Source organism: Neolamprologus brichardi, chromosome 16 (genome assembly GCF_056152115.1).
Source record: "Neolamprologus brichardi isolate AB-2024 chromosome 16, ASM5615211v1, whole genome shotgun sequence".
NCBI classification, from domain to species: Eukaryota; Metazoa; Chordata; class Actinopteri; order Cichliformes; family Cichlidae; genus Neolamprologus; species Neolamprologus brichardi.
The window spans coordinates 12,914,050-12,941,094 of record NC_142119.1 but is presented as its reverse complement, the minus strand read 5'-3'; the positions used below and the strand labels follow the sequence as shown (position 1 = coordinate 12,941,094).

Sequence of the window (27,045 nt, the reverse complement as noted above, 5' to 3'; positions counted from 1 at the left end):
TAAGCTAATTATAAATTTAATTAAAGTATAAACTAAGTGGGAGTGTATTCATATGTGACCGAATGTTCATATTTGATGAAAATAACAATATGTCATGTTAAAGAATGACATAGAAAAGAAGTTTGTAAAAGACCCAAGGCACACACAGACAGTGTTGCAGGGACAGCATTCATTTATTTACATTAGCAATCACTCTTGGGATTCTGTGATGTTGCATTCACCATGTCTTCAGGTCTGTCCTCTGGTCCCAGCGGGCTACTGAAATAGAGAGTGTATGATCGCACAGTCACTCCCAGTTCGTCTGCCAGCCTGCTGGCACCACCCCTCCTCTGCAGCGGAGTCGCAGACCACACCCAATGCCACAAGAAGAAAATGTAATGAAGTGATTTTAAGGTTTGAAGTTTAAAACTTTGTTTTAAATCGTGTATGTGAAAAATTCACAAGAAGGGAGGAATATAAGATGTGGCTGGACATCAGGTGACTGTATGTCAACAATAGTGATTGGATGTCCAGAGAACAATTCACCTAAAGGTTAGACCTTTCAGTGTTCAGAAAAACTCTAAAAACAAACAGAAAAGCTACATCTAGTGATGTGCGATACCACTGATTTTCTTTCCGATCCGATACCAAGTAAAATCCAGGGTGGTATCGATGATACTGATCCATACCTGTTAGAGATATTCTTTATCAAGTAATCAGGTATAATGAAATAACACTCAGACACTTGTAACAGTTCAACGTGCACAGGTGAGAGCTCAAGGGAGACTGACACCCCTGCAGCAGCTCTCTGCCTTTATTTATACACAGCATGAAGCATACAAGAAAGGAAGTAACATTCTTATCTAGTCAAACAGGCAGGTGCGACTTCTCGTTATGTTCAAAAAAGGTCATGTTCTTAAAAGGTCGTTTCTTACTCTTGGGTGGCGGTTTCCTGTTAAAGTTAGATAATGTGAGAGCAAAACAAGTCTTTTTAAGGCAAGGTGCAGACAGTTAGTTGTGCAGCTGGTTGAGTGCAAACAGAAATATGAACACTTTTTAGCTTTAGTATATCAGCAATAATGATTAATAAAATGTCTTAATAATAAAAATCTTCTAACAATACCGATACTCTGTACATAAACGTAATGTTTCATTGTATTTCATAATACAATATAGAATTGCATTATGTAATTGTAATAATAATATAGTTTCATAATGATTACAGGACATCCGACTACTTGTTCTTATTGCTTAATGATGCAGAATAATCATATAGAAATAAAAAACCTGGAGTTGTGCGCTATTTGAGCATGTTGCCTGCCTGCAGCACTAAAGGACTCTGCGAGAGACGTCTGTCTCGCCCTAGCAGCACCTGTGCCTCCCCTCTTCAGTTCACCTCGACATAAGCTTATCTTATTCTGTGATATGATTTACTCTGAGGTGTTTGACGAGGGTTAGTGGTGTTGCCACTGTCTTGCCACATGTATCGCAAACCGTGCCTTGGCTGTTTGTGGAGGTAAAATACATCCACACATGACTCGGTTTAGGCTCAGCCATTGTTGTGAGCGCGCATGCCAGGTGCAGTGTTGCCAACTTAGTGACTTTGTCACTATATTTAGCGAGTTTTCAGAACCGCTTAGCAATTTTTTTTCTAAAAAGTGACTAGCGACAAATCTGGTGACTTTTTCTGGTGTTACTGGATTTATTACAACTTTTTGACGTGAAAGCGCATATCGCTTTTCTCAACAAGCAGCGGGTGCTGCTGTGGGTGCTTCGCCCGTGCCAAAGCGCTCACGGGCAGAGGATAGTCCCCCCCCAGCTGCTATCAGGGCAGGAGATGTTCCCACCTATGCGTCCAAACTGCAAATGAATCGCGTATGAGTGAAGCCTCTGCTCCCGCATTGACTGTAATGCAATCAGTTCTTCTTTTACTGTTATGTTGTTTTGTGGATCACAAGGTTTAAAACTACTTAAACACACACACACACACAAAGTAACTCCACTAGAGTGCCTATTTCGAGTCACTTTTACCGGTCCAAGCGCAGATAAAGGAGTAAGGTTGGAATTGTGACATTAAAAAAAACAATAATCGCTAAAAGAAATTTAATATGTAGTTCTAAATAAATTCTAAATGCATTTAGGACGTTTTTTTACTCACTTTGTTTCTTCTTTTTTTCTCTCCTACAACATGGGTTACAATGACATTAGCATGACCAATTATGCAAATTAGGCAATGACGTCGTTTAGCGACTTCTAGAGACTTTTAGGATAGCCAAAAGTGATTTTCCTTGCTGAGGAGTTGGCAACACTGGCCAGGGGCTGCGACACATTTATACAGCCGTATTTCGCATATGACTATGAAAGGCGTAAGAGGAAGTAGTTTCTTCCAATTTAGATGATCCGAATGATATAGTTTCTTTCCATTGTGTTCCTGTTAATGAAAAACTACAATTTTACCCCAAAGTACTAAAATATTGATATTTTAATATGAGAATCGATTCTAGAACATAAATTACTGGGATCGGAAGAATCGATATTTCAATATCGATCCACACACCACTATCGCATGCACTTGCGCGACAAGCACTCCTGTTTAAACACACGCAGTCACGGTGACGCGTTTCTATCTCGGATCCTACGATCATTCGCACGGTTATAGAGGCGCTCCGTTTACTTACTGTTGTGCTGCTTCTCGTTCACGGGGAGGGTCTCGGGATCCCGTCAATCGCCATCCAACCAAGGGCAGTTCAGACGCTATCTCACCGGCCTGGCCACAAATTCACGTTCCAGGGCTTTCTTCGGGCATCCTAGTGTCCTGGCTGTCCACAGACTTCGGTATGTCCTACCCCCTCCTCAATGAAAGGCCATTTGTTGGGGTCTGGCTCCAAAGGACCAAATAAATATTAGGTCTGTGCTTGCAGGCCTTGCTGACTCAGAGACTTAGTCCCGCGAACAAAGCCAGACAAACAGAGATCGATTGGTTTTAAGTTGCGCAAGGGGAGCCCAGTCAGAATCTCAGAGCTGTGAGCTCTGCACCCAAACCTCAGACGACTCCAACTCTGGCCCCCTCTTGCAGTTCTTTTATTAACTCAGTGTTTACACAAACATCTCATTAATTATGCGACAGATAAAACACATGTGAACATGTGTCGTGTGTCTGCAACAGTGAACATGTGATGTATGTGAATGTGTCTGTGAGCATGTGATGTGATCAGTGAAACGTGAGTGTGCGTCTGTGTAGAAAACAGAGGTGAACATTCATGCTAAAGATCTAATCATCTTGCACAATGACAACCATAATGATCCACAATTCTCTAACAGAACTGTTACCTGCAACTGCAACCACCTGACCTCATTCTCCATCCTCATGTCACCAAACATTCCAAAGAAACTCTGTTTGGACATTATAACCTACATTGGAGTTGGCCTGTCCATGATTTCCTTGGTCATATGTCTCATCATTGAAGGACTCATATGGAGAAAAATAACGACTGAAACCTCTTATGTGCGTCATGTTGCCATAGTCAACATTGCTGTGTCCCTCCTGATTGCAAACATTTGGTTTATAATTGGAGCGGCCATTTCAGATGCAAAAGTTTTTAAAAAAAAACCAGCATGCACTGCAGCTACCTTTTTTTTTTTATCCATTTTTTCTACCTAGCTCTGTTTTTCTGGATGTTTGCCTCAGCTTTGTTGCTGCTCTACCGTACAACTAATGTCTTTGGTGGGGGGGTTGTCTAAAGCATCTATGATGGCCATTGGATTCTCTCTAGGCTACAAAGCTCCTCTCATCATAGCAACAGTAACTGTAGCTGCAACTGCACCTGACAACAAATATATCAGAGAAAATGTAATCTGTTGGCTCAAATGGGATGAGTCCAAAGCTCTACTGGTGTGTGATTCTTACACTGTTAATAGTGCTGATAAACCCAATTATCCTGCATGTGGTTTTCAGTTAGAGATATTTGTAATGAAAATCATTTTCACTAGCAGTCATAAACTAATGTGTACCCTTATGGCAGCATTTTTGTTAAATATGAACAGAATGATAGCAGAAGTGCTGCCACATGCCTGGCCAGAGAGTACCAATTTGTTTATTTAGTAGTTCAATGAAAGGCTTCAGTTAAGTAAGAGTGAGGGAAAAATTGTGCTTACTTTCACAGTTTTGTCTTTTTAAAATAAAGTGGTAAATGGTAAATGGACTGATTCTTATATAGCGCTTTTCTACTCTCTCGGAGTACTCAAAGCGCTCTATACAACACGCCACATTCACCCAATCACACCCATTCTCACGAGCACTTTATCTATACTTAGTGCTATCTAACTACATTCACACACATTCATACTCCGACGGATGCATCGGAGAGCAACTTGGGGTTAGTATCTTGCCCAAGGATACTTGACATGCAGACTGGAGGAGCCAAGGATCGAACCACCAACCTTCCGATCAGTAGGTGACCTGCTCTACCTCCTGAGCTACAGCCACATAAAGAAAAACACTACATTTTTCAAAATATTTGTGGATGTTTAAGTGGCCATCCAATGAGATGGCAGCGCCAGCTGGGTTAGCCTCATCTTAGATAACATCAATCAGATCATTAAAATAAACTAAGTTTTAAAAATAACATCTGAATATTATTGATCGCTTAAAAACCCACCTGAATAGTTTTGTTATTGATCTGGCCTCTGTAGTTTGATGGTTTTTCATATTTTCTGGTTCTTTACTCTTTCACATTCACACATCTATTTTTTTTTTCTTTAACTGAAAACTTTGTTTCTTAAGTATTTATTGTCTCTGAGCTGTTTTTCAGTTTTCCATCATTCTATCAGCTGATTCATAAGAGGATTAGTTGGCAGAATTGATTGACTAATCAGTTGACTGATCATGAAGTAACTCCAAATGTTGCCATGTTCAGATTGTTTTATTAGATTGTTTAAAAAGGAAACAATACTGAGAAACAAAGAGGTTGTTCGACATGTCAGACAGATTTTATAGAAAAGTTAAAACGGGAAACACACAACAGGTTCCATTTAATCAGGGATGAAAGATCAGCAGATGGAGGTGAGGTCAGAGGGGATCAGGTGCAGTAGAACTCTCCGGCATCAACTCTGCGTCTTTTACGAATCTGCTGCTCGAAGAACTGACGAATGTCATCAGATGTCACAACCTATCAGAGAATAGTTAAATTATATCAGTTAACCTATCAGAACAGTCACAAGACACTCGACCTATCAGGTGAAAGACTCACTTTTCCTTCAGCTGCAAATCTCTGCAGGAAGTCCTTCAGCTCAGTTTTCATGTCATTGTATCCTGCAAGAAAAATAATCAGGACTATTTAATCTGTTCATAGACTTTCTGCAGGTTTATACGTTCTTCTTACAGAGTCCACTTACAGAATTGTTAAGTTATAGTGTGAGCACCTGCATAGAAGCAAAGATTTCACGTGTGCGTTAAAAGAGTACTGAAGGGGGAAAAAACTAGTGATGCGCGATACCACCACTACTGAACAGGTGATGGAGAAATAGGTTTACCTTTTAGGTGACATGAATGAGTTGAACGGAAGTTATGAACTGTTTCTGAGAGACAAATAACACCAGGATCCTTTTCTAAGTAGCTGACAGCTGGTAACTGTGCAGGGGTAGGGCATTAACAGGGAAAGGGGGGCACAAAGAAATACTTTTCTTTCTTATTCTCATTTAACCCTTTAAGACCTACCATAGAACCAAGTCCGCCAGAGCTTATATTATATTTTTACATGCTGCAGTGCCATTTTTGGGAGCGTTTCAAGTTGCTATATATCAATACAACCATTATAGCCCAGATTTTAATAATATGTATGCATTAAGTGCATAGTAATTACATAAATTGCAAAAAAGTGCAATAAACTAAAAAAAAATAAACCATTGAAAAGCGTTTTTTTTTTTTTTTAACATATATTTCTAGTTAGAGAAATTTAAGAGGCTTATCCCTCAAAACTGTAAAGACAAAAAAGTTGCACAAAATAGTTTCCCACCACAGGAAATTTATTTTGAGTGTCTTCACAGTTTTATTTTTTAAATACACCAATTTTTATATACTGCAGGAAAAACAAAAATAAATATTATAATGCAAATTTGTAAAAAAAACAAACAAACAAAAAAAAAAACAGCATATGCATCAAAATAAACTATTTCCAGCAGTGCAATTTGATTTCTAAGCATCCCAGAAACAATACAGAAAGTCATAAAGTCAAACATAACTTTTAAAAACACCAGTACAAGCTTATGAGGCCCTGAAGGTAAAAAACTACATTTCCGCGAAAATGACGTCACTTACGGTTTCGGGCAGGTAATGGCGGACATGCGATAGTTCGCGCTGACGTCTATTACAACGTAGGAAGTGTTACGAACAGCTGATCGGATCGGCAAAGCGTGTTTCTGGAATATTATGTTTTTGTTGCTGCAAGTGCTTTTTATGCTGTTTTTGCAAAGCTATAGGTGGAAGGAAACCGTGACCTAGGACAAGCTGATGGCATAAGATGTAAGTACAACTACTCCGGTTTCATATGCAAAAAAACATTATTGTGCTAGCTTACGTGGTTGCAGTTCTACCGGGATTTAAAATAGTTACGCAAAACGAAGTGTGCCCACTCCGACCGGCTTTAAAGGGTTAAAATGTCAAGCTTTTATTAAATAATTATCTGAATCTTACAACCAATGTTTTTATCTGATGTAAAATGTACAGAAATCATACATATACCAACAAGACAGTGAACATCACTGTCACAACAGTTTTCGCTTTCATTCAAAGGCTTTATAGCTTTAATACCTGGTGGGCCGGTCTCTAGTCAAAATCCCCAGGTCGATTTTTGTTCCAGTCCAGTCCTGGGCACGACATGCAGTGAGTTAATCTGAGAGTGTGCCGCTTCTTAATGACGGTATCTTATCTACCAACCCCAACTACCAGATTCAACTTGTAATTGGCTTAAAAAAAAAAAAAAAAAACGGTGAGAGGGAGGTTGCTAGCTGGCAGTTTTTTCAAGCGATGTTGAAATTTCCACATTCCAACACTTCAAATGCTTCAGGAGCTGTCACTTCCTGACAAGTTTAAGTGTCTTCAGAACATTGTAGAGGCCTTATTGACAGTATTTGGCTCTACATATCTGTGTGAGGAGATTTTCTCTCATACGAAGAGTGTCCCCGGGTAGCTGTCTGAATGCTGGACACTCGGAGACCTGTGTCTCTGAGTGGGAGACCAGAGATCACATTAACATGTGTATCCCTGTATTAACATGCCATATTGGCCCAGTTTATTTTTCTTATCATTGTTGTGAGGAGACCATAAATAGCATTTGCCTTTTCTGTTGTACAGTTCATGTGCTGTTATGGAGTTCTTGTCATGGATAAAAAGTGTCTTTTTTTTGTTTGTTTCAAAATCTGATAACTATTTGCTGCGAACAAATCTATATTTAAATAGATGTTAAACCTAAACCTTTAGTTAAACCTAAAATCACTGTCCATTTTAAAACCCAAATTGGTGACAGTGGGCTTTCCGCACTGTGCTAGAGGGCCCATGTCCACAGGAAAGGACCCAGTAGTGACACCCAGCCCAAAAGACAGAACCTCTGTCTTATATTCATGAAAATTTAAAACACTAAGAGCCAACCAAGCTTTCACTTCCTCAAGACTTCCTCATCTACAGGAGTATCATTTTTCTCTTTTAGAAGCATATAAATCTGCGTATCATCTGCATATACAGACATGGACAAAATTGTTGGTACCCTTCGGTAAATCAAAGAAAAACTCATAATGGTCACAGAAATAACTTTAATCTGACAAAAGTAATAATAAATAAAAATTCTACAAATCTTAACCAATGAAAGTCAGACAATGATTTTCAACCATGCTTTAGCGGAATTATTTTTTATAAATAAATGCATGAAACAGGCCTAGACAAAAATGATGGTACCCAGCACTTAATATTTTGTTGCACAACCTTTTGAGGCAATCACTGCAATCAAACAATTCCTGTAACTGTCAATGAGACTTCTGCACCTCTCAGCAGGTATTTTGGCCCACTCCTCATGAGCAAACTGCCCCAGTTGTTTCCTGTTTAAAGGGCGCCTTTCCCAGACTACATGTTTCAGTTTCTTCCGAAGATACTCAATATGATTGAGGTCAGGGCTCAGTGAAGGCCACTTTAAAATAGTCTAGTGTTTTCCTCTTAGCCATTCTTGGGTGTTTTTAGCTGTGTGTTTTGGGTCATTGTCCTGTTGTAAGACCCATGACCTGTGACTGAGACCAAGCTTTCTGACACTGGCCAGAGTTTCAAGACACCCTGTGCCAGATGCAGCAAAGCAGCCCCAGAACATAACAAAGCCTCCCCCATGTTTCACAGTTGGGACAGTGTTCTTTTTATGATATGCTTCAAGCTGATGTGCCTTGGCAAAAAGTTCACTTTTTGTCTCATCTGTTAATAGAACATACTCCCAGATACTTTGTGGCTTGTCAACATGTAGTTTAGCAAATTCCAGTCTGGTTTTTTTTGTGATTTGTTTTCAACAATGGTGTCCTCCCTTGTTGTCTCCCATGTAGCCCACTTTGGCTCAAACAACGACGGATGGTGCGATCTGACACTGATGTTCCTTGAGCATATCTGGATTTGTATATTTCTAAATTCCTTTGAAAAGATAAACCCGCGCGTATCAGCTTAAAAACGCTATAAAGGACCAAAGACAAAGGAGGACTAGATCTGCCTAATTTTCAACACTATTCTTGCCAACGGGCTACAATTCATCTCAGGGTGGTTAAACCATACCCTCTTAGATGAGCCCTGGCTAGATGTAGACCAGGAACTACACAATAATATATAGATTTCGGACCTACCATTTATCAGCTCAAACGTCAAACAACATGTATGCTTTAAAAGCCTCAACATAAGCTCCTCTCTGACAACATGCTGGGAGTTTCTAAAAATGACTGTTCATTAATCCCATGCAGATTGTACACCGATCTGGAACAACCCTGACATACGACTGAACAACAATAATATGATTAACTTCCCAGATTGGGGTTGTAAAGGAATAAAATACTTGGAACATATATCAGAAGGAACAAACTAGTTGTACAGTATAGGAAACATTTTTAGAATATCAACAAATTAAATCTATAATAAAAAATAAATTTAAACCTAATCAAGTTGAATTACAAACACAATCAAGTGTGGTACAACTTCTTAATCTTAAACCCCCCAAATTACTGTCTAAAATACACTAAATATAGCTGTGAAGGTTCTAAGTAATCCAAAAGTTGACACTTTTCTTTACAAGCTCCGTAGAATACACAACATAGATCAATCAATATCCCTTCTGCAAAGTGGAAAGCAGATTTATCAGTCGGCTTAGACCGAAGCTTCTGCTCTCAGGTATGCTTAAAAATCTTTCATGTGATTAGAAATCCCAGTCATGGTTTTGTCCCGCCTCTGTAATTGTGGTTGATGTAGGAGTAGGTGTGTGCTTGGGGCGTCTGGGGACTCCCTAGGGACGTTTTTCCTGGAGGGCTCAACCCAGGGGCTGTGGTCATAACCTTGTTGGGGCTCTGGTGGCTCTTGGGTAGTGTTTTCCTGGTGGCTACGTGCAGCAGAGCTGGGGGAGGGTCTGGCAGAAGAGGGTTACTGGACCGGTAGCTTGGCTGCCGCGGTGTGGGTCTAGGGCAGGCTTAGGGTTCTGGGGTGCTCCGCTTCTGGGCTAGGCCTCGGGGGCTTGGGTTCTGGTTGGTGTCGCTGGGGTTGTGGGTGGGCACGTGCCAGCCCTGGTACATTGAGGGAACTGGGGGCCACTTCAGCTGGCGGGGAGGTTGTTACATCCTTGCACGAGGTCTCTGCTCTCCAGGAGTTCCCTCTGAAGATGGAGGGAGAGCTCTAGAAGAGGTGCAGAATGAACTCAACCTGGGTGTCTATTGTCTTATGTAGTCTGGAAGATGATTATATGATGGGGTGGGTGTAGTTTAATGCGTTGGGGTCAGGTGGGCCGCCATGGGCTCTGTTGCGGTTGACGGTGCTACTACCGTGGGGGCCCCGGCCCCGGCACCCTGGCCTTAATTGGTTTCCAAGGAACGGTGGCGGCTGAACTGAGGTAGGCACCCCCGTTCCCTGGACATACTACGTCCAGTCTCAAATACCACTTGCTAGCCAAGCACACAGCTAACGCAGAGAGCCCTCCTCCCTCTCACCAAAGGCAGACCACGCTGGATAGCTTTCAAAGGAGATGTCTGGACAGTTCTACAACCAACAAACTTTCAACAGCCATAGCAAAATGGGTGGCTACAGCTTGCAGGTCGATTAACATTGTGGAGGATGAGCATCCTCCACATAGCATAGCATCCAACAACTGCACATATGAATTGCCTTCAAGAGCCACCACTGTAAGATGGACAAAGATTCTCATCTTCATACAAGTTGTGTAAGCCAAAGTCGTGGAGGCTTTGGGGCTGACCAACACGGTTGCACTCACCAGAGACTATTGGATTTCTCTAAGTAAACATAGGGGTAACAGTGCATTATTTTTCACCAGAGTGGGAACTTCAGTCGAATGCTGTGACTGTTATGAAAACGGAGGAGAGGCACTTTGCTGACACGTGCGCTAAGCACTTTATGCCGGTGGCTAGACAGTGGGGAATCGAACAACAGCAAATTGCAAATTTTCATAAGAAAGAGTCACTTACACAGGACGTATTAACAAGACGGAACAGAACCCTGGAAATGATCAAGTGTGTTCTAATAGATCAAGAACCACTGAAGAGATGCACTGGCACTACATGCAACCAACGTCACAATGCCATCAACAACAACTGAAGAAGCTGGAGACTGCTGGAACACTGCAGGTAATTTATTAATATTTCCTCTTACCACTTTTGACATAGGAACGTTTGTGTGTGTGTGTGTGTGTAAAATATTTTAACCTTATGTGCGTGAATGTAACAAATTCTTAATGAAGTGTATTTCTCTATGGAGGGAGGGGAGAAGTTTGTTCCCTGCTCAGTGCTGTTGCCAGCTTTGTGTCACCAGTTGCGAGTGATGGAGGTCTCTGAGGAGGATCCAGCTTACATGGTTAAGTTCAAGGGGACCTTCAAAGCAGAAATGGAGAAGCGCAAGGAAAAAGCTAACATCATGTGGCTCAGGGCAGCACTGGATCCTAGGTTTAAAGATTTTAAGTGTCTGAGCAGACCTGACAGGGCTGAGGTGTGGCGCTTGATCAGTGCGTTGCTGAGGGAGAGGCAGAGGCCTGCGCAGCTTGAACAACCAGTAACATATGAGCCATCTAAGAAAAGATCAGCTCTCATGCTTGCCTCAGAGTCTTCATCTGATGAAGAAGAGGCCTGTATTGAGAAATGTGTGGAGTGATACAGGGCAGAGCCAACTGTTGACATAGAGGACTGTCCCCAGAAATGGTGGCCCAAGCATGAAGGGGCACACAGTGAGATGGCATACCTTGCATGCAAGTACTTGGCAATACCTGCCCCATCCATACCATGTGAGGGGTTATGGGTGGGTGTAGTTTCCTGCGTTGGGGTCAGGTGGGTCACACTTTCTGGGCATGTTGTTTAAAAGAAGCGAGCTGCCCTGTCATCTGAAAATGTCAAAATGCTTGTCTGTTTGAGCAACTGGTTCAGGGCAAAGAAACAAAAGTAATAGGGACAACCCATGCACTGTATGTTTTTAGTTCTTTCTTCCCTTTCTCCTTTGTGGTGTTTCCATGTTCATGTTTTGTTAGGAAAACTGAAAAAGGAAGAAGCTTGCGTTGTTCAGCTTCTGCTAAATGCAACTGGAGAGCAACAAGTACAGCCAAACTGTTTTAGTCAAAGACACTGTAAGTATTAAGGTATAGCCTAACTGCATTTTATAGGCTTATGTATTACACTCCCCACAGTTACATATGCATTTTATTTATTGTATTTTTATTTTTAATGTGTACTGTGTCTCCCTGTTTTGATCCCACCTAGATGGAAATATGTTTTGTGAGCCTTAACTGTCTAATGGTAAATTAAACAGTTACATTGTGTGGGAGCGTATGCTTAAGTTTCCTTTCAGCATATTTTTGAGCATTCAGTACATTTGAGGTTTTTCTAAAGAATATTTTGGACTTTTGATTGTTTTGAATTGTTGCAATAAAAATAAACATATTTGCATAAAGCAAGTATATTTGTTCACTCCCATACTGTTAAGGGTATTAGAAACATGAAAAGTATCTAAGTATTCTAAGTTCCTTTAGAACAATTCTTTTAAAAATCCGTGATTAATTTGGGATGAATCTTGAGTTAACCATTGATAAGTACGCGATTAATCGCGACTAAATATTTTCATCGACTGACAGCCCTAATATATACACTTTAAGCAGTCTGTTTGCCTCCTTCCCAGGGCAAAGGGCAACATCTCCTGGGTCTAGGAGTAGATTGCCCCTCTGGGTGTGATGGCACCTGGAACTGAGGGTATAGAGTATGTTTGGGGAGTGTGTGTACAAAGTTAATTTCTGTTTGTCTCAATGGGGGGCGAGTGTTGAGCATTGGTATATGTGTGCATGAGGGCAGGAATGCATGTTTGTGTCTGTGTGTGCCTGTTTGTCTATGTCTTAGACTTCACCTCTCGGTGAAGGTCGGGTCTTACGGTGTGTTCACACCGAACGCGATAGACGTGAACAGAGCGTCAGGTTTACATGTAAAGTCAATGGAAAAGCGCGATGACATGCGACTGCGGGTCCCGCGAAAATTCGGAAGCAGATTTGCGTTGCCAAAACGCCAAAACGCGTGAAACGCGCATCAGTGTAGCGCGTCTGGTGCGTTTGACTCGCGAAAAAAAACACGCGCATGAGTTTTTGTGTATTTTGTGCATACGCGCGTGTCGCGTCTACCGCTCGAGTTGGAAAAATCTGAACTCCAGCGTCAAATCGCGCTGCGACAACCAATCAGGAGCCTGGTGACGTGGCTGTGACCTAGGTCAAAGGGCCAGATCCAGCCAAAGCCCTTCATTCTTCAATGGAGGGAAGGCTAATCAACGCCGTAGCAAACAACCCGGAGCTGTACGACACCAGCTGCTTTCTGTACCGAGACAGGAATACAAAGGACCGAACTTGGAGGAAGATATGTGAAGAGATTGGGCAACCTGGTAAGTTCATTCATTTCTCTTTTGAAAGTTTTCACTGACCCAGGGAAGCCGAACAAAAGCTAGCAAGCCACCGCTATTTTCCCACTGACGTACAAATACCGTTCTGCTTTTATGCATGTTGTCATATAGGAATATATTTTACTGTTTATTAATAAACAGCACACAGTGGTCCCGCTGTTTATCCATCACTGCTTCACATTTTCGCTGATTTTTTTATTGCAGTACAGCATTGCATTATGTAGCCTGATTGACAAATCTCTTCTGTGCTGTGTCTCCTGCGCTTGCCAAATTTATCACGTTTGGTTTTGATAACCATCACGTCCAATAGAAAAAAACAGCACAAAAACACCCATAACTATGACCCTCATTCAGAAATAGACACCTGCACCGCGAGGGAAAAAGGCGCACGAAAGTGGCAGGCAGATGAAGACAAAACACGGCATTAATAATACTTTTATGTTTTGCAATCTACAAAGGTTTGCACTTTGAGAATCAACTTGTGAGAACTGTGACTAATGTTCATGTGTGTGGGGAAAACAGTGTATAAAGTGCGTGGCGAGGGGCTAGTTATTCTGAGAACCCCTGCTGTAATAAATGAGGGACCACTGTATATACTTTCTCTGACAATATGACTATTGTTCTCAACCTGTTAACATTTAATACTGTCTTGATAGAACCAACTGATTCTGCAGCAGAGCATCCCCTGTTGCTTCTCCGGCCTCCCCAGTCCCTGAGCTCCTGCTGCTGCAGCCACAGGTATGTAATTGTAGCATCAGATGTACAGCAAGCACTGATAACTTTTTACTCGGTGGGATTCCCTTGTGATCACCTTTACTAAATATCTACAACCAATCTGATTATATCCTGGTTTTTTTTCTTCAATGTTGAAAAGAAAATCTAGTAGCAGCCTTCTCATTACTTTGTGTTTTGTGCTGTTTTACAGGCCCACAGAGGAGGACAGCTCCGAGGCAGATGAGGGACGGGTCCCGGGACGGTCCATCGGCGGTGGAGCTGGCCATCCAGGTGTGCCTGAAGAGGCCACACCAATCTCCAACGGAGCATTTCCTCCTCAGCCTTGTTCCTGCTCTGGAGAGCAGCTGGGTCCTTTTTATTCCTGTCTCTCTGTAAATATTTATATTTTATATATTTATGTTTAATGTTTTTCTGTTTGAGAATTTTAATATTATTTCAAATAAATTTTTATAATGACTAATGTCTCAGTTCTACTACAGAGCAAATGTTGGCACACGACTTGACACATGTAGAATTTATTTCATATTATACTAATGACAAAATATACTAATACAGTGGGATGCAAAAGTTTGGGCAACATTGTTAATAGCCATTATTTTCCTGTATAAATCGTTGGTTGTTACAATAAAAAATGTCAGTTAAATATATCATACAGAAGACACACACAGTGATACTTGAGAAGTGAAAAGTAGTTTACTGGAATTACAAAAAGTGAGCAATAATTGTTTAAACAAAATCAAGCAGGTGCATAAATTTGGGCACCACAAAAAAAGAAATGGAATAAATATTTAGTGTATATCAATGTGTGTGTCTCCTATATGATATATGGGGTGCCTTTGTCTGGACATGCTTCCCATCCAGAGCTCCACAGCAGAGAGGGAAGTTCCAGCGCTCCTGGAATCCCTCTGTGATGGACCGCCAGTCTCCAGGTGAAGGCACAGCCATGAAGTCATCCACTAGACAGTCCCAGATGGCCGTCGCTACCTGGGGGGTGATCTGGCACACCGTGGACACACCGACTCTGAAACTGAACGCGATGGTCCTGAAGGAGTCCCCGGTGACAAGGAACCTGGACAAAATTGTTCAAAATTAGTATTATGTGTACTGCAGTTACAAAATACATTATTCAAATTCCTTTTGTGAGGTCAGATTTAAATTACAAAACATAAATCTTACATAAAACATTTTGTAATTATAAGGATAATTACATAATATATATTAGATATAATATTAAACAGTCAGTTGTGTTTTGTTTTAACTTTAACATATCATAATTTGATTGGTAGCAACTTTTACCCCTACAGTGAGCCAATCACTCATAATTCCTAAACATGTCAATCAGGTAGGAATGAAGTAAGACATTATTAGAAATAAAGAGTTGTATGTTGACATGTAGCCCTTTCCTTGCTTATATCATTGTTAACATTTTTGAAAAATTAATCTGTGATAAGACAGCATATCAAGATAGAATATGCAAGATAGAGCCATATAACTAAAGATGAACCAAACGGTTCACAGTTTTATCTAACTCTCAGTCTTAAGAAAGGTTGGTGACCCCTGTTATAGAGTCTGACAGCTGCGGGGATTATATACAAATACTCAACTATACCAGAATTAAACCAGGTCTAAATAAAAAAAAAAAAAGGAGTGAGTATCACAACAAAGATTAACCCACAGTGGTCCTCATACCAATTTGATATCAGCAAACACCGGGAGCATTCACTGATATGACACCACAGCCATGCTATCATTGCAAACACTGATAACAGCATAAATTGAATTAAATCGGGACTTGATGAGACCTTTCGAGTATCACTAGAAATATTATAAACAGTCGTCTCCATACCACAGTTTGCTTTCAGTAAACACCGACAGCATTCATTGATAGCATAGCACATCCATGTTAGCAGTGTATAAACGGATAGTTTAGCATATGTTAGCACAAGTATCAATAAAGGACTACCGTATTAAACACTTTTACTAACCTCAGGCAGACGGACAGGCGCTCTGCAGGTGGGATTGAGCGCCTGTAGTTGGTGTCTAGGCGGGCGATGCTTGGACCAACGCGGTACAGCAGGTCCTCAAACTGGGTGAGGGAAAGACGGCGATATCGTTGAAATCGGCCGTCATCCAGGCGCAGCTCCTGGAGCAAGTGCTGAAACTCACTAAACTGCTCACGCGTCTGGAGGACCTGATGAACCCAGGTACGGCAAGGATGTCCTTAACGCCGCTGCTCTCCACAGTAAATAGAGAAGGGAGACTCTCTCTTCAAACGCTAGCTCGACAGCTGCCATCTAGCAAAGATACCAGTCTGGCACAACTTCCTCCCACATTCCTCCCACATTTCCGGCTCACGCACGTCAAAATATGCATTTTTGAGGCGCGATGGATTTTTCTTGGACACGCGTTGAGGTGCGAATGTGCACGGGTCAAATTAGGGGCGTTTGGGGCATTTTCGCTCGCGTCTATCGCGTTCGGTGTGAACACATCGTTAGACTTCACCTCTCTGGGAACATCTCAGGCCCTTCCAGGTGTGGAGGGCCTATCTTCTCCTGCTACACTCCCTGCCGGTGGCTGATGCCCTCAGCCATCGGTGCATTGGTGTTTCTCGATGTTCGGGGCTGGGGACTCAGGTATGCACTGACTCACTTGTGGTGGTTGCTTGGCAGAGGCCTGGCACCCATGGCTCGGTCGAGCCCCTTCCGGAGATTTGGGTGCCCTCGGACCTCTGGGTCCGGGGCTCAGACTGCTCTGGCGCAGCTGGCTGCTGGCAGAGCCTGCAGGCACATCACCGCAGTCCTCTGTAGCTTCTGTACCGTGGGTGCTGGGTGAACCCCCATCTGGGGCTCTCCTCAGTTCTTTGTAGAGATATGGCTCGGCTGCTTGCGGTCCTCCTTGGGCTCTCGTGCTCTGGGGGCCCTCTAGATGTCTGGGGCCCAGATCTCCTCTGTGCTTGCTTCATCAGATAGTTACATGGAGAAACCTTTTGAATACAAGCATGCTCGTGCTCACAGGCGTGCACAGACACACACTATATCTTCCTTGGCTGCTGCCTCAAACCATACCGTGCGTTGTCAGGCTTGTGTCCTGCTCAAGAACATTCAATATTTATTATTTACTTTTACTTATACTTATCTAGGTTGTTGCTGTGGTCTCCCTACTGTGTTGTTCTCCTTCTGCTTGTTTTTCTTTCTTCCAGTAGGTGATTCAGTGGACTTTTTAATGTCTTTTCTCACTCCCTCTTTCCCTCTGTTTTTCTTTACCCTGTTTTTCATTAACTTCTCTTGTCTACGTCTTTCCCTTTCCTATCCTCCAGTCAAGTCTGTTCCATTTGTAATAACTTAAAAGTTAAACAAAAAATAAATAAATAAAAAACAATAACAAAGATGAATCAAGTGGACCAATAATGATCTACTTGGAAAATTTTTCCAAAAATGAAAGTTTGTCATTTTTCTTGGCCTTCAGGCATTAATTGCGATTGCTACAGTGCCGAACAGGACAGGCAAAAAAAAAGAAGAAGAAAGAAAAGAAAACCCACAAGCAGAGCTGACAGGGGCAGATGGCGTGCCACACACACCGGCACAATTGTCCCGCCAAGCACAGCAGCAAAGCTCCAACAGAACGACCGAAAAAGAAATGTATCAAGGTGCTGCCTGACTGAGACTGTGGTGGGACATTTAGAGAGCTGTGCATAAATGAATGCTGCAAAACTAAATGAACTGAAGTAATACTGTAAACAAGCGTGGACCAAACTTTCTCCTCAGTGATGTGAGAGAATAAGAAAGTCACACAGCAAATCATCACTCAAACTTATTGGTCGTGAATGACTGGACTCAGTTTCTCACACTTCTTTTTTTACCATGACCTTAGAAATTATTACAACTTCGCGTGTGTAGTATTAGTAGTAGAAGTATCAGTACCATGGATGATCTCGAGCTGCTGCACGTGGTTCAGGTTGTCGAGCGCTGACATCAGAGGGTCGTCTTCCTGTCGTCTCTGCTCACTGTTCTTTCCTTTGTTTTCGTAGGCGAGGACTGTGTCTGACTCGTCCAACAGGAAGGACAGACCAGCTTCAAGCAGGCGCAGCTAAGCACACAGGTCGGTCCGCCGGGCGAGTAAAAAAAAAAAAAAAAAAGATCTCTTCAGTAAAATCTCATTATATATCAATCCGAGCATGCTCAGACACACTAAACACAGACACAGTACCTGGCACATTCCGCAGGAGCAGAGTTTGGAACGCCACGGTGAAGGCCAGAACACAGCTCCTGATTGGACTCTTTTCTGACCAATTACCTGCAGCTCCTTCAGTCTGCATCTCGGCTCCACTTCCTCACGGCTCCGCTTGCAACTGGGCTCAATGGCATCATCAACCTGCCAGATTTTGGATTATTGATTAATCAACCCTGATCAGTGAGTGTGATGCAAACTGCTGTGACCCCCTCACCTCTTCTTCTTTGATGGGAATGGTGGGCTCTTTTGCCGTTTCCTCCTTCACCTCCGCTGCTCCCCCCGGTACTAAAACAGGAAGTGCATCACACACACAAACATAGACACACAGGAAGTGCACAACATGTGTATAACAGTATGTTTGTGCCAGGTTAGTACTGTAAGATAACAGGACGCTTTACCTGCTAGGTGCGAAGCATAGGTCCAGAGAAACGAGTGTGTTTTCATACAGGACTCGCAGATCATCTCCTGAAGCTCCACGCAGTCTGGAACCACACAGCCCAGGTGCTGCAACAATATACAGGTACAAGAGTCAGGAGATCTTTTCATCCAGGAAAGTAAATCTCCAAAAGTTGATTCTGTTCATCTGGACGTAGCGTTTTGTGGGAGAAACGTTTTGTCACTCATCCAAGTGACTTCTTCAGTCTCAGCTAACTGCAGTTTTCCCCAATCTTATAAACAATGCATTTGCATAATGACTGAAACCAGCCCACTGAAAAAACAATGGGCTGGGAGGTGAGTTCCTTACTCTGTTTGTGTTGGGTGGACCTGATCCTTGGGGTGGACCAATTTTTGTTTTGGGGTTTAAAGGCCACAGAGACCCGGTGTTTAGAAAAAATGCGTCTCAACTGTTCCGATACTCCTGACACATATGGGATCACTACAGGTTTTCGCTTGGGCAGCAGTTGTCCTTCTCTCCTGGATCGGCTGGAGCTTTCTTTAGGTGCCTTTCCAGCTTTGACCAAAGTCCAGCTGGGATAACCACATTTACTCAGGGCCTTCTTGATGTGCTGTTCTTCTGCCTCCCTGGCCGCTGTGTCAGTGGGGATGGTGTTCGCTCTGTGTTGTAGCGTCCTAATGACACCCAGTTTGTGCTCCAGTGGATGATGAGAGTCAAACCTTAAATACTGATCCGTATGTGTAGCTTTACATTACACGTCAGCTTTTAGATGTCCCATATTACTGATGGAAATCTCACAGTCTAAGAAGGCTAACCTGCCACTTTTCATATCCTCCCTGGTGAATTTTGGTGTCGGTCCACTGAGTTAATGTGATCCGTGAATTGTGGTACGTCCTGAGATTTGATTTTCACCCAGGTGTCATCCACATATCTGAACCAATGGCTTGGTAGTGTTCCAGGGTAGGATAGCAAAGCCCTCTTTTCCACTTCTTCCATGTACAAATTGGCCACGATGGGTGAAACTGGAGAGCCCAAGGCACACCCATGTTTCTGCCTGTAGAATTGACCCCTGTATGTGAAGTAGGTGGAATGAAGACACAGTTCCAAAAGCAAACACACTTGGTCGATGCTGAGAGTGGTCCTGTTGCTGAGGTTGGTGTCATCCTGTAATCTCTTATGGACTACCTCCAATGCTTCCATGACTGGGATGCAAGTGAAGAGAGATGTAACGTTGTACGAGGCCATGGTTTCATCTGCCTCCATAATTGGTCCACCCCAAGGATCGGGTCCCTCGACACAAACAGAGTAACATAGTGTACGCTGTTAAGTGCCAGGAGGATTGCCAGGATTTATACATCAGGGAAACCAAACAACCTCTGGCGAAGCAGATGGCACAACAGCTACCTCGTCAGGCCAGGACTCTGCAGTCTATTTACACCTACAGGCCAGTGGACACTCTTTCAAGGATGAGGATGTACACATCTTGGACAGGGAGGAACGCTGGCTTGAGTGCGGAGTCAAGGAGGCCATTTACGTGAAAAGGGAAAAACCATCTCTAAATCGAGGAGGGGGCCTAAGGATACATCTTTCGCCATCTTACAATGCTGTGATTGCAGCCTGTGGCGGGGCGTGGCCTGCGGTGCCGTGCAGAGGCGGGCGCACCTGTACGGCATCCACAATCACGCCCCGCCGAATTAAATATCGTACTGGGTCCTGTGGTGGTTGTTGTGGTGATAATGTTGAGCGGGCAGCGGGAGAGCTGCAGCTCTGTGAACATTGTGAACAGCAACCGTGAGAGTCAATAAAGTATGCTGCAAAGCATGAATTTGCACCCGGGTCTGCCGTGGTTGTTTACACAGCCATTCCCCAGCTCTCTGTGAATGGTACTCATGGCCATTGATCAGTGGTCTTTGATCAGTGGGTTTTGGTCAGTTGTTGATCAATGGTCATAAGAATTTGCATAATTAAGATTAAGGAACTGACCCCCCAGCCCGTTGTTCCTTCAGTGGGCTGGTTTCAGTCATTATGCAAATGTACTGTTTATAAGATTGGGGAAAACTGCAGTCAGCTGAGACTGAAGAAGTCACTTGGATGAGTGACAAAACGTTTCTCCCACAAAACGCTACATCCAGATGAACAGAATCAACTTTTGGAGAAGAGTCAGGAGAGGCACACCAGACAAGTGCAGGAACAGGTAAACTGATGACTCACCCGGCCGTGCAGCCAGTCCTCACACACCACACACTGAATCATCTCATCCTCCACCTGCAGACACAAACAGCTTAAGTAAAGCGAAACCAGCACAGGAGGAGGAGCTAAAACCATCAGGTGAGACATTAACAGGAGTAGTTGAGTTATTTACAAGCATACCTGCCAGCGCAGGGAACTATTCCGAGAAGCACGTTTAGCTAACATATCTGAGTTTGTTAATCCCAAGACAAGAGAAACTCTGATTTTTTTGTTCCAGACAAAGCATCGACGTTAACTCTGAGTCAGTTACCGTGATAACAGTGAACTAAACCCACTCGCTAGCAGGTTTTCTTCAACAAACTCTGAGTTCCAACTCCTCCCTTCTTGCTGCACCTAAAACCAGCTGACTGACACTATGACTCATTTCCTTACATATAGTAAAAGCTGTCAAAGTGCAAAAAGAAGTTAACTTACGTTAACTTCACGTTTTTCGTCCACGTTCTTGCAAAATCTGTAACCACATTTGTGTACTAAAGATGAACATTAACAGATTTATTATCAGCTCAGAATAAAATCTATAGCCTCCACCTTGACTTTGTGGATAGTGATGCTGTCAGAATGCCAGTTCCTTTGCAATGTAAATATTTATGGTATGTTACACACTGATCAATGACCAATTGTTTGTCTTATTATAATCAATCATACTGATGGAAAAAATGTGTCACATTTGGATCTTGCAGATAACATGAATATTTGAGTGAAGTTGAGGCTGAAATGATTTTAAGACTCTGAAACTAAACCAAATGTGTTTTAAGTAACATTTTAAATGTAGACTGCAGAGAGTCTGATTGTAATCTGATTACGCTTTACGTTGAAATGTGTTCACTGATTGCGGTTCAGTCATTTAATATCAGACAGCATTAGTGAGGGTGTGTTGTCTTCTAAATCAGGCTGAGCGGGTCAACCCAGGCACACATCAATCTGAACGTATCAAACGGATCACATTTTAGATTCAGTCCCAGACTGGCTCCGGTCATTTCCCAGCTCATCCCACCTGGATTCATCCTATTTTGCATTTATGAGCCATATTGGTGAATACTACCCTGAAATATCCAAAATACGTAAAAGTTAAAACATTTCTAATATGTTTGCCTTTAAGATGAAAATGTGTCATCTATCAGTAAAGATTGATATGAGATCAATGTTCGGCTTTAATGTTCCTAGTGTAAGCAATTGGAATTTGAAGAGGTTTTTTTTAAGTATGTTTATTGAGATTTTTTGATATAAGGGGGAAAAAAAGACACAAAAGACACACACACAAAAAAACAACAACAACAACAACAACAACAACAACAACAGACAACACAACAGCAAGGGCAAAAACACACAAATAAGGCAAAAGATTACACTGCAACGACAAAAATACTACTTCAACACTGGCAATAAACAGAAATAAAATGCTAAGGTGGTAGGCTGAATTATTGCCGATCGATCAAACAGGACTTTGTTTTAATACATGATCTAAAAATGGCTTCCACACATTAAAGAAATTACTAAGTTTGTCTGCCAATGTGTACCTAATTCTCTCCATATGCAGTAGAGCAGTCAGTTCTGTCAGCCACATTTTGAATTGAGGCACAATATCCGACTTCCAGAGAGTCAAGATAATTTTCTTAGCAATTACCATTCCGAACAAAACTGTAGTTTGTGCAGCAGAGCTGAGGTGTAAAAGGGAAGAGGAAGATCCAAACAATGCAGTTATTGGGTCCAGCTCTAATGTGCAATTATAGATATCAGCAAAACATTTAAAAATGTCCAACCAATAGTTATGCAATTTGGGGCAAGTCCAAAATAAATGAGTGAGAGTGAGCCTTCTCCAAGTTTACAACGATCACATGTCGGACTAATAGGAGGAAAAATCCTGTGAAGTTTAGTTTTTGAATAATGAAGTCTGTGAAGCACTTTGAATTGAATTAACTGATGCCTTGCATTTATAGAGCAAGAATGGATCCTACACAGACTCCTCTCCCACACCTCATCTCCAATTTGCAAACTAAGCTCCTCCTCCCATGCCATCTTCAAAAAGTCAGACTTAAAATTTAAATACTCTGAAAAAGCTTTCACAAAACCAGAAACCAACTTTTTAGAATCCAGGGAAGAGATGGAAAATTAAGGATACTCTGACGAACATAGTTTCTTATCTGTAAGTAATGAAAAAAATGTGACGCAGGGAGAGAGAACTTGTTCTGCAACTGAGTTAATGATGCAAACTGCCTGTCAATATATAAGTCTTTGAGAGTAACAATACCTTTCTGTGTCCAGACCTCAAAAGAGTCATCTAAACATGAGGGTGGAAATGTATGATTACAATATATTGGAGTATGGATCGAAGTGTCTGGTAGAGCACAACCTTTTTTGATCTGACTAAAGATTTTAACGCAGTTCGAAACTATAAAATTATTGACCTTGGTTTGCGGATTAGAGGACGAAAAATGAAGAGCAGGGAGGAAACTATTCTCAACCCCACCACTCTCTATGACCACCCAGGGGTGGGGTATCGGCAGACATGACCTTTTTGTACCCTTCCTGCCTAGCAAGAGTTCTAGCATTTGCAGCCCAATAATAAAACTGAAACAGTGGCAGACCAAATCCACCCTTAAGTTTAGACTTACAGAGATAAACTTTTGATATCCTGTCAGTTTTAAAGCGCCAAACAAATGGTAATACTACTGAGTTGATCACTTTTAAAAATTGCTTATTCAAAAAAACAGGTAAGTTTAAAAACAAATATAGAAATTTAGGAAGGGAAACCATTTTGATTACATTAATGCGACCTACCATGGAAATAGGAAGAGCCCTTCATTTCTCAATGTCTTTTTTCAATTTTTCAACTTGTTCAAGATAATTCAACTTAAAGATCAATTTAGGATCCTTAGGCAAAATAACACCCAAGTATTTCAATCTGTCTGTAATTTTAAAAGGCAAAATTTTCAAAAAAAAATCAACATCCAAGTTTGCAGTTAAAGCCACAAACTCACTCTTCTGCCAATTAATTGTATAACCCAGACCTTCCCAAAGTGTGGGGCCCGCCCCCACTGTTTTAGCTGTTTGGTGGTTGTCGAAATTTTGTGAGGTTTCACCTGAAATTCTGGCATTTCGGGCAAAATAAATTTATATTAAAAAATGGATTCAGGATTTTAATGAATGGATATCACGTTATCCAAGCCAGAATCGATTTTAATCGATACAGTGGGGCAAAAAAGTATTTAGTCAGCCACCGATTGTGCAAGTTCCCACACTTAAAATGATGACAGAGGTCAGTAATTTGCACCAGAGGTACACTTCAACTGTGAGAGACAGAATGTGAAAAAAAAATCCATGAATTCACATGGTAGGATTTGTAAAGAATTTATTCGTAAATCAGGGTGGAAAATAAGTATTTGGTCACCTCAAACAAGGAAAATCCCTGGCTCTCACAGACCTGTAACGTCTTCTGTAAGAAGCTTTTCTGTCCCCCACTCGTTACCTGTATGAATGGCACCTGTTTGACCTCATCATCTGTATAAAAGACACCTGTCCACAGCCTCAACCAGTCAGACTCCAAACTCCGCCATGGCCAAGACCAAAGAGCTTTCGAAGGACACCAGGAAAAGAATTGTAGACCTGCAGCAGACTGGGAAGAGTGAATCTACAATAGGCAAGCAGCTTGGTGTGAAAAAATCAACTGTGGGAGCAATCATCAGAAAATGGAAGACATACAAGACCACTGATATCCCTCGATCCAGGGCTCCACGCAAGATCTCATCCCGTGGGGTCAAAATGATCATGAGAACGGTGAGCAAAGATCCCAGAACCACACGGGGGGACCTGGTGAATGACCTGCAGAGAGCTGGGACCAAAGTAACAAAGGTCACCATCAGTAACACACTACAACGGCAGGGAATCAAATCCCGCAGTGCCAGACGTGTTCCGCTGCTGAAGCCAGTGCATGTCCAGGCCCGTCTGAAGTTTGCCAGAGAGCACATGGATGATACAGCAGAGGATTGGGAGAATGTCATGTGGTCAGATGAAACCAAAGTAGAACTTTTTGGTATAAACTCAACTCGTCGTGTTTGGAGGAAGAAGAATACTGAGTTGCATCCCAAGAACACCATACCTACTGTGAAGCATGGGGGTGGAAACATCATGCTATGGGGCTGTTTTTCTGCCAAGGGGACAGGACGACTGATCCGTGTTAAGGACAGAATGAATGGGGCCAAGTATCGTGAGATTTTGAGCCAAAACCTCCTTCCATCAGTGAGAACTTTGAAGATGAAACGAGGCTGGGTCTTCCAACATGACAATGATCCAAAACACACCGCCCGGGCAACAAAGGAGTGGCTCCGTAAGAAGCATTTGAAAGTCCTGGAGTGGCCTAGCCAGTCTCCAGACCTCAACCCCATAGAAAATCTGTGGCGGGAGTTGAAAGTCCGTGTTGCTCGGCGACAGCCCCAAAACATCACTGCTCTTGAGAAGATCTGCATGGAGGAATGGGCCAAAATACCAGCTACTGTGTGTGCAAACCTGGTAAAGACCTATAGTAAACGTTTGACCTCTGTTATTGCCAACAAAGGTTATGTTACAAAGTATTGAGTTGTATTTTTGTTATTGACCAAATACTTATTTTCCACCCTGATTTACGAATAAATTCTTTACAAATCCTACCATGTGAATTCATGGATTTTTTTTTCACATTCTGTCTCTCACAGTTGAAGTGTACCTCTGGTGCAAATTACTGACCTCTGTCATCATTTTAAGTGGGGGAACTTGCACAATCGGTGGCTGACTAAATACTTTTTTGCCCCACTGTATCTTGGTCAAAAATGACTCCAAGGTTCCTCACAGTGTTACTGGAGGCCAAGATAATGCCATCCAGACTAAGACTCTGGTTAGATAACATATTTCTAAGATTTTTAGGACTGAGTGCAATAACCTCACTTTTATCTGAATTTAGAAACAGGAGACCCTTATGAAAAAAACATCGAGGGAATAGTTTACCCTGCCCGGAATAGGGTTACCTGGTGGAGAAGGAGCCTGAGTTAGTGCGTGAGGTTGAGAGGTACCGGCTAGATATAGTCGGGCTCACCTCTACGTATGGCTTGGGCTCTGGAACCAGTCTCCTGGAGAGGGGCTGGACTCTGTCTCAGTCTGGAGCAGAGGTGGGTTGTAACGAGCTACATTTACTCCATTACATTTACTTGAGTAAGTTTTTGAAAAATATATATATATATTGTGTATTGTATACAGTGTATGGCCAGCTTTTGGAGGCTAGCTCCAAACAAACATCTGCAGCTTGGCAGTGTATACAGCACTATAATGACCAGACCTAATTCTTTTGAAAACCATACATCTTTCCACTGGTCTCCACTTCATCAGACATCACCTAGACACAGAGCTGGGTGAGGTCAGCACAAACAGCGGCCTATTCGACGATGATGGATCCATGGGGTCAGGAAAGCCAGAAGCAGAGGAACTGGAGAGGTACCTTTCATGTCCATTCACTAGAGGTGTGGATCTATTGCATGGCTTTCCTCACATCAAGAAGTTGTTGATCAAAGTCAACACAGCTCTTCCTGCATCTGCAGCCTGTGAGAGACTTTTTAGTCATGCAGGACTCCTGTTCACTGCCAAACGATCACAGGTTCACAGCAAGAACCTTGAGAGCCAACTGCTGCTGAAGCTGAACCACCATTTCACTGACTGAAGAAACAATTTATGGTAAAGTGAGCCATTCACATATGTACATCCACATAGTGGAAATTTGTATTTGTCTTTTATAATTAGTTTTACTCTGATTTCAGTGTTTATTTGTGAGTGCAGTTTTTACATTTTTACATATTACATTGTGTTAATCCACTGTCTATACTTCAGGGTATTTTAGTATACAAAGAACATTTTATAGTTTTGTTAGAATGTCTATTCCTGTGGAATTTTAGCACAGATGTGTTGTGTGTGTTTTTTTTTTTTTTGTTTTGTTTTTTAAATTCCTGCTGTCCGCCTTGGGAATAAACTTTTCCTGATTATACCTGTTGCATCTCTGTGTCATTTGTTTCTGATTTACTTAATCCCTCCTTGTATTTAAAAGAACCACCCCTAGTATGACATTCTGGCGCATCAGCTGTAGTCTGTTATATTGAAGTTGCCTTGTTCTAATGTTTTCTCTGAGGCTGCTGTGAATGCAAATATATTTACTGTGGGTTTTGCTTGAAAAAGATTTACGTTGTGAAAAACTGAAATCTTGAAATTAGAATTGTTGTGCCTTATTTTGTGGATCTTTTTACATATATTCCTTTTGAAAATACTAAAATTTGTATATTTA

At 42.0% G+C, this 27,045-nt stretch overlaps 1 protein-coding gene and 1 pseudogene across 1 annotated transcript; one reads left to right on the top strand and one right to left on the bottom strand.

Annotated features, from left to right (window-relative positions):
• Window positions 1-4,753: 4,753 nt before the first annotated feature.
• On the bottom strand, window positions 4,754-20,912 carry LOC148098191 (putative E3 ubiquitin-protein ligase UBR7). The gene is made up of 8 exons (XM_087830044.1): window positions 20,868-20,912; window positions 20,709-20,762; window positions 18,499-18,604; window positions 18,315-18,385; window positions 18,077-18,241; window positions 17,791-17,956; window positions 5,229-5,290; window positions 4,754-5,147 (listed from the first exon to the last, which is right to left on the bottom strand). Exons 1-8 carry the CDS (start codon window positions 20,910-20,912, stop codon window positions 5,058-5,060), a joined length of 759 nt encoding a protein of 252 aa, XP_087686170.1. The 3' UTR covers window positions 4,754-5,057.
• On the top strand, window positions 10,964-11,647 carry LOC148098192 (uncharacterized; annotated as a pseudogene).
• Window positions 20,913-27,045: the final 6,133 nt, after the last annotated feature.

What these genes read in the sequence shown, in the direction of transcription:
- LOC148098191 (XM_087830044.1), bottom strand. Translation starts at nt 20,912, where the DNA reads ATGTTAGCTAAACGTGCTTCTCGGAATAGTTCCCTGCGCTGGCAG. An exon ending in GCTCCTGCGGAATGTGCCAG is followed by an intron (nt 17,957 to 18,076) that starts GTACTGTGTCTG and finishes CTGTGTGCTTAG; the next exon opens with CTGCGCCTGCTTGAAGCTGG. An exon ending in GCAGCTCGAGATCATCCATG is followed by an intron (nt 5,291 to 17,790) that starts GTACTGATACTT and finishes TTTTTCTTGCAG; the next exon opens with GATACAATGACATGAAAACT.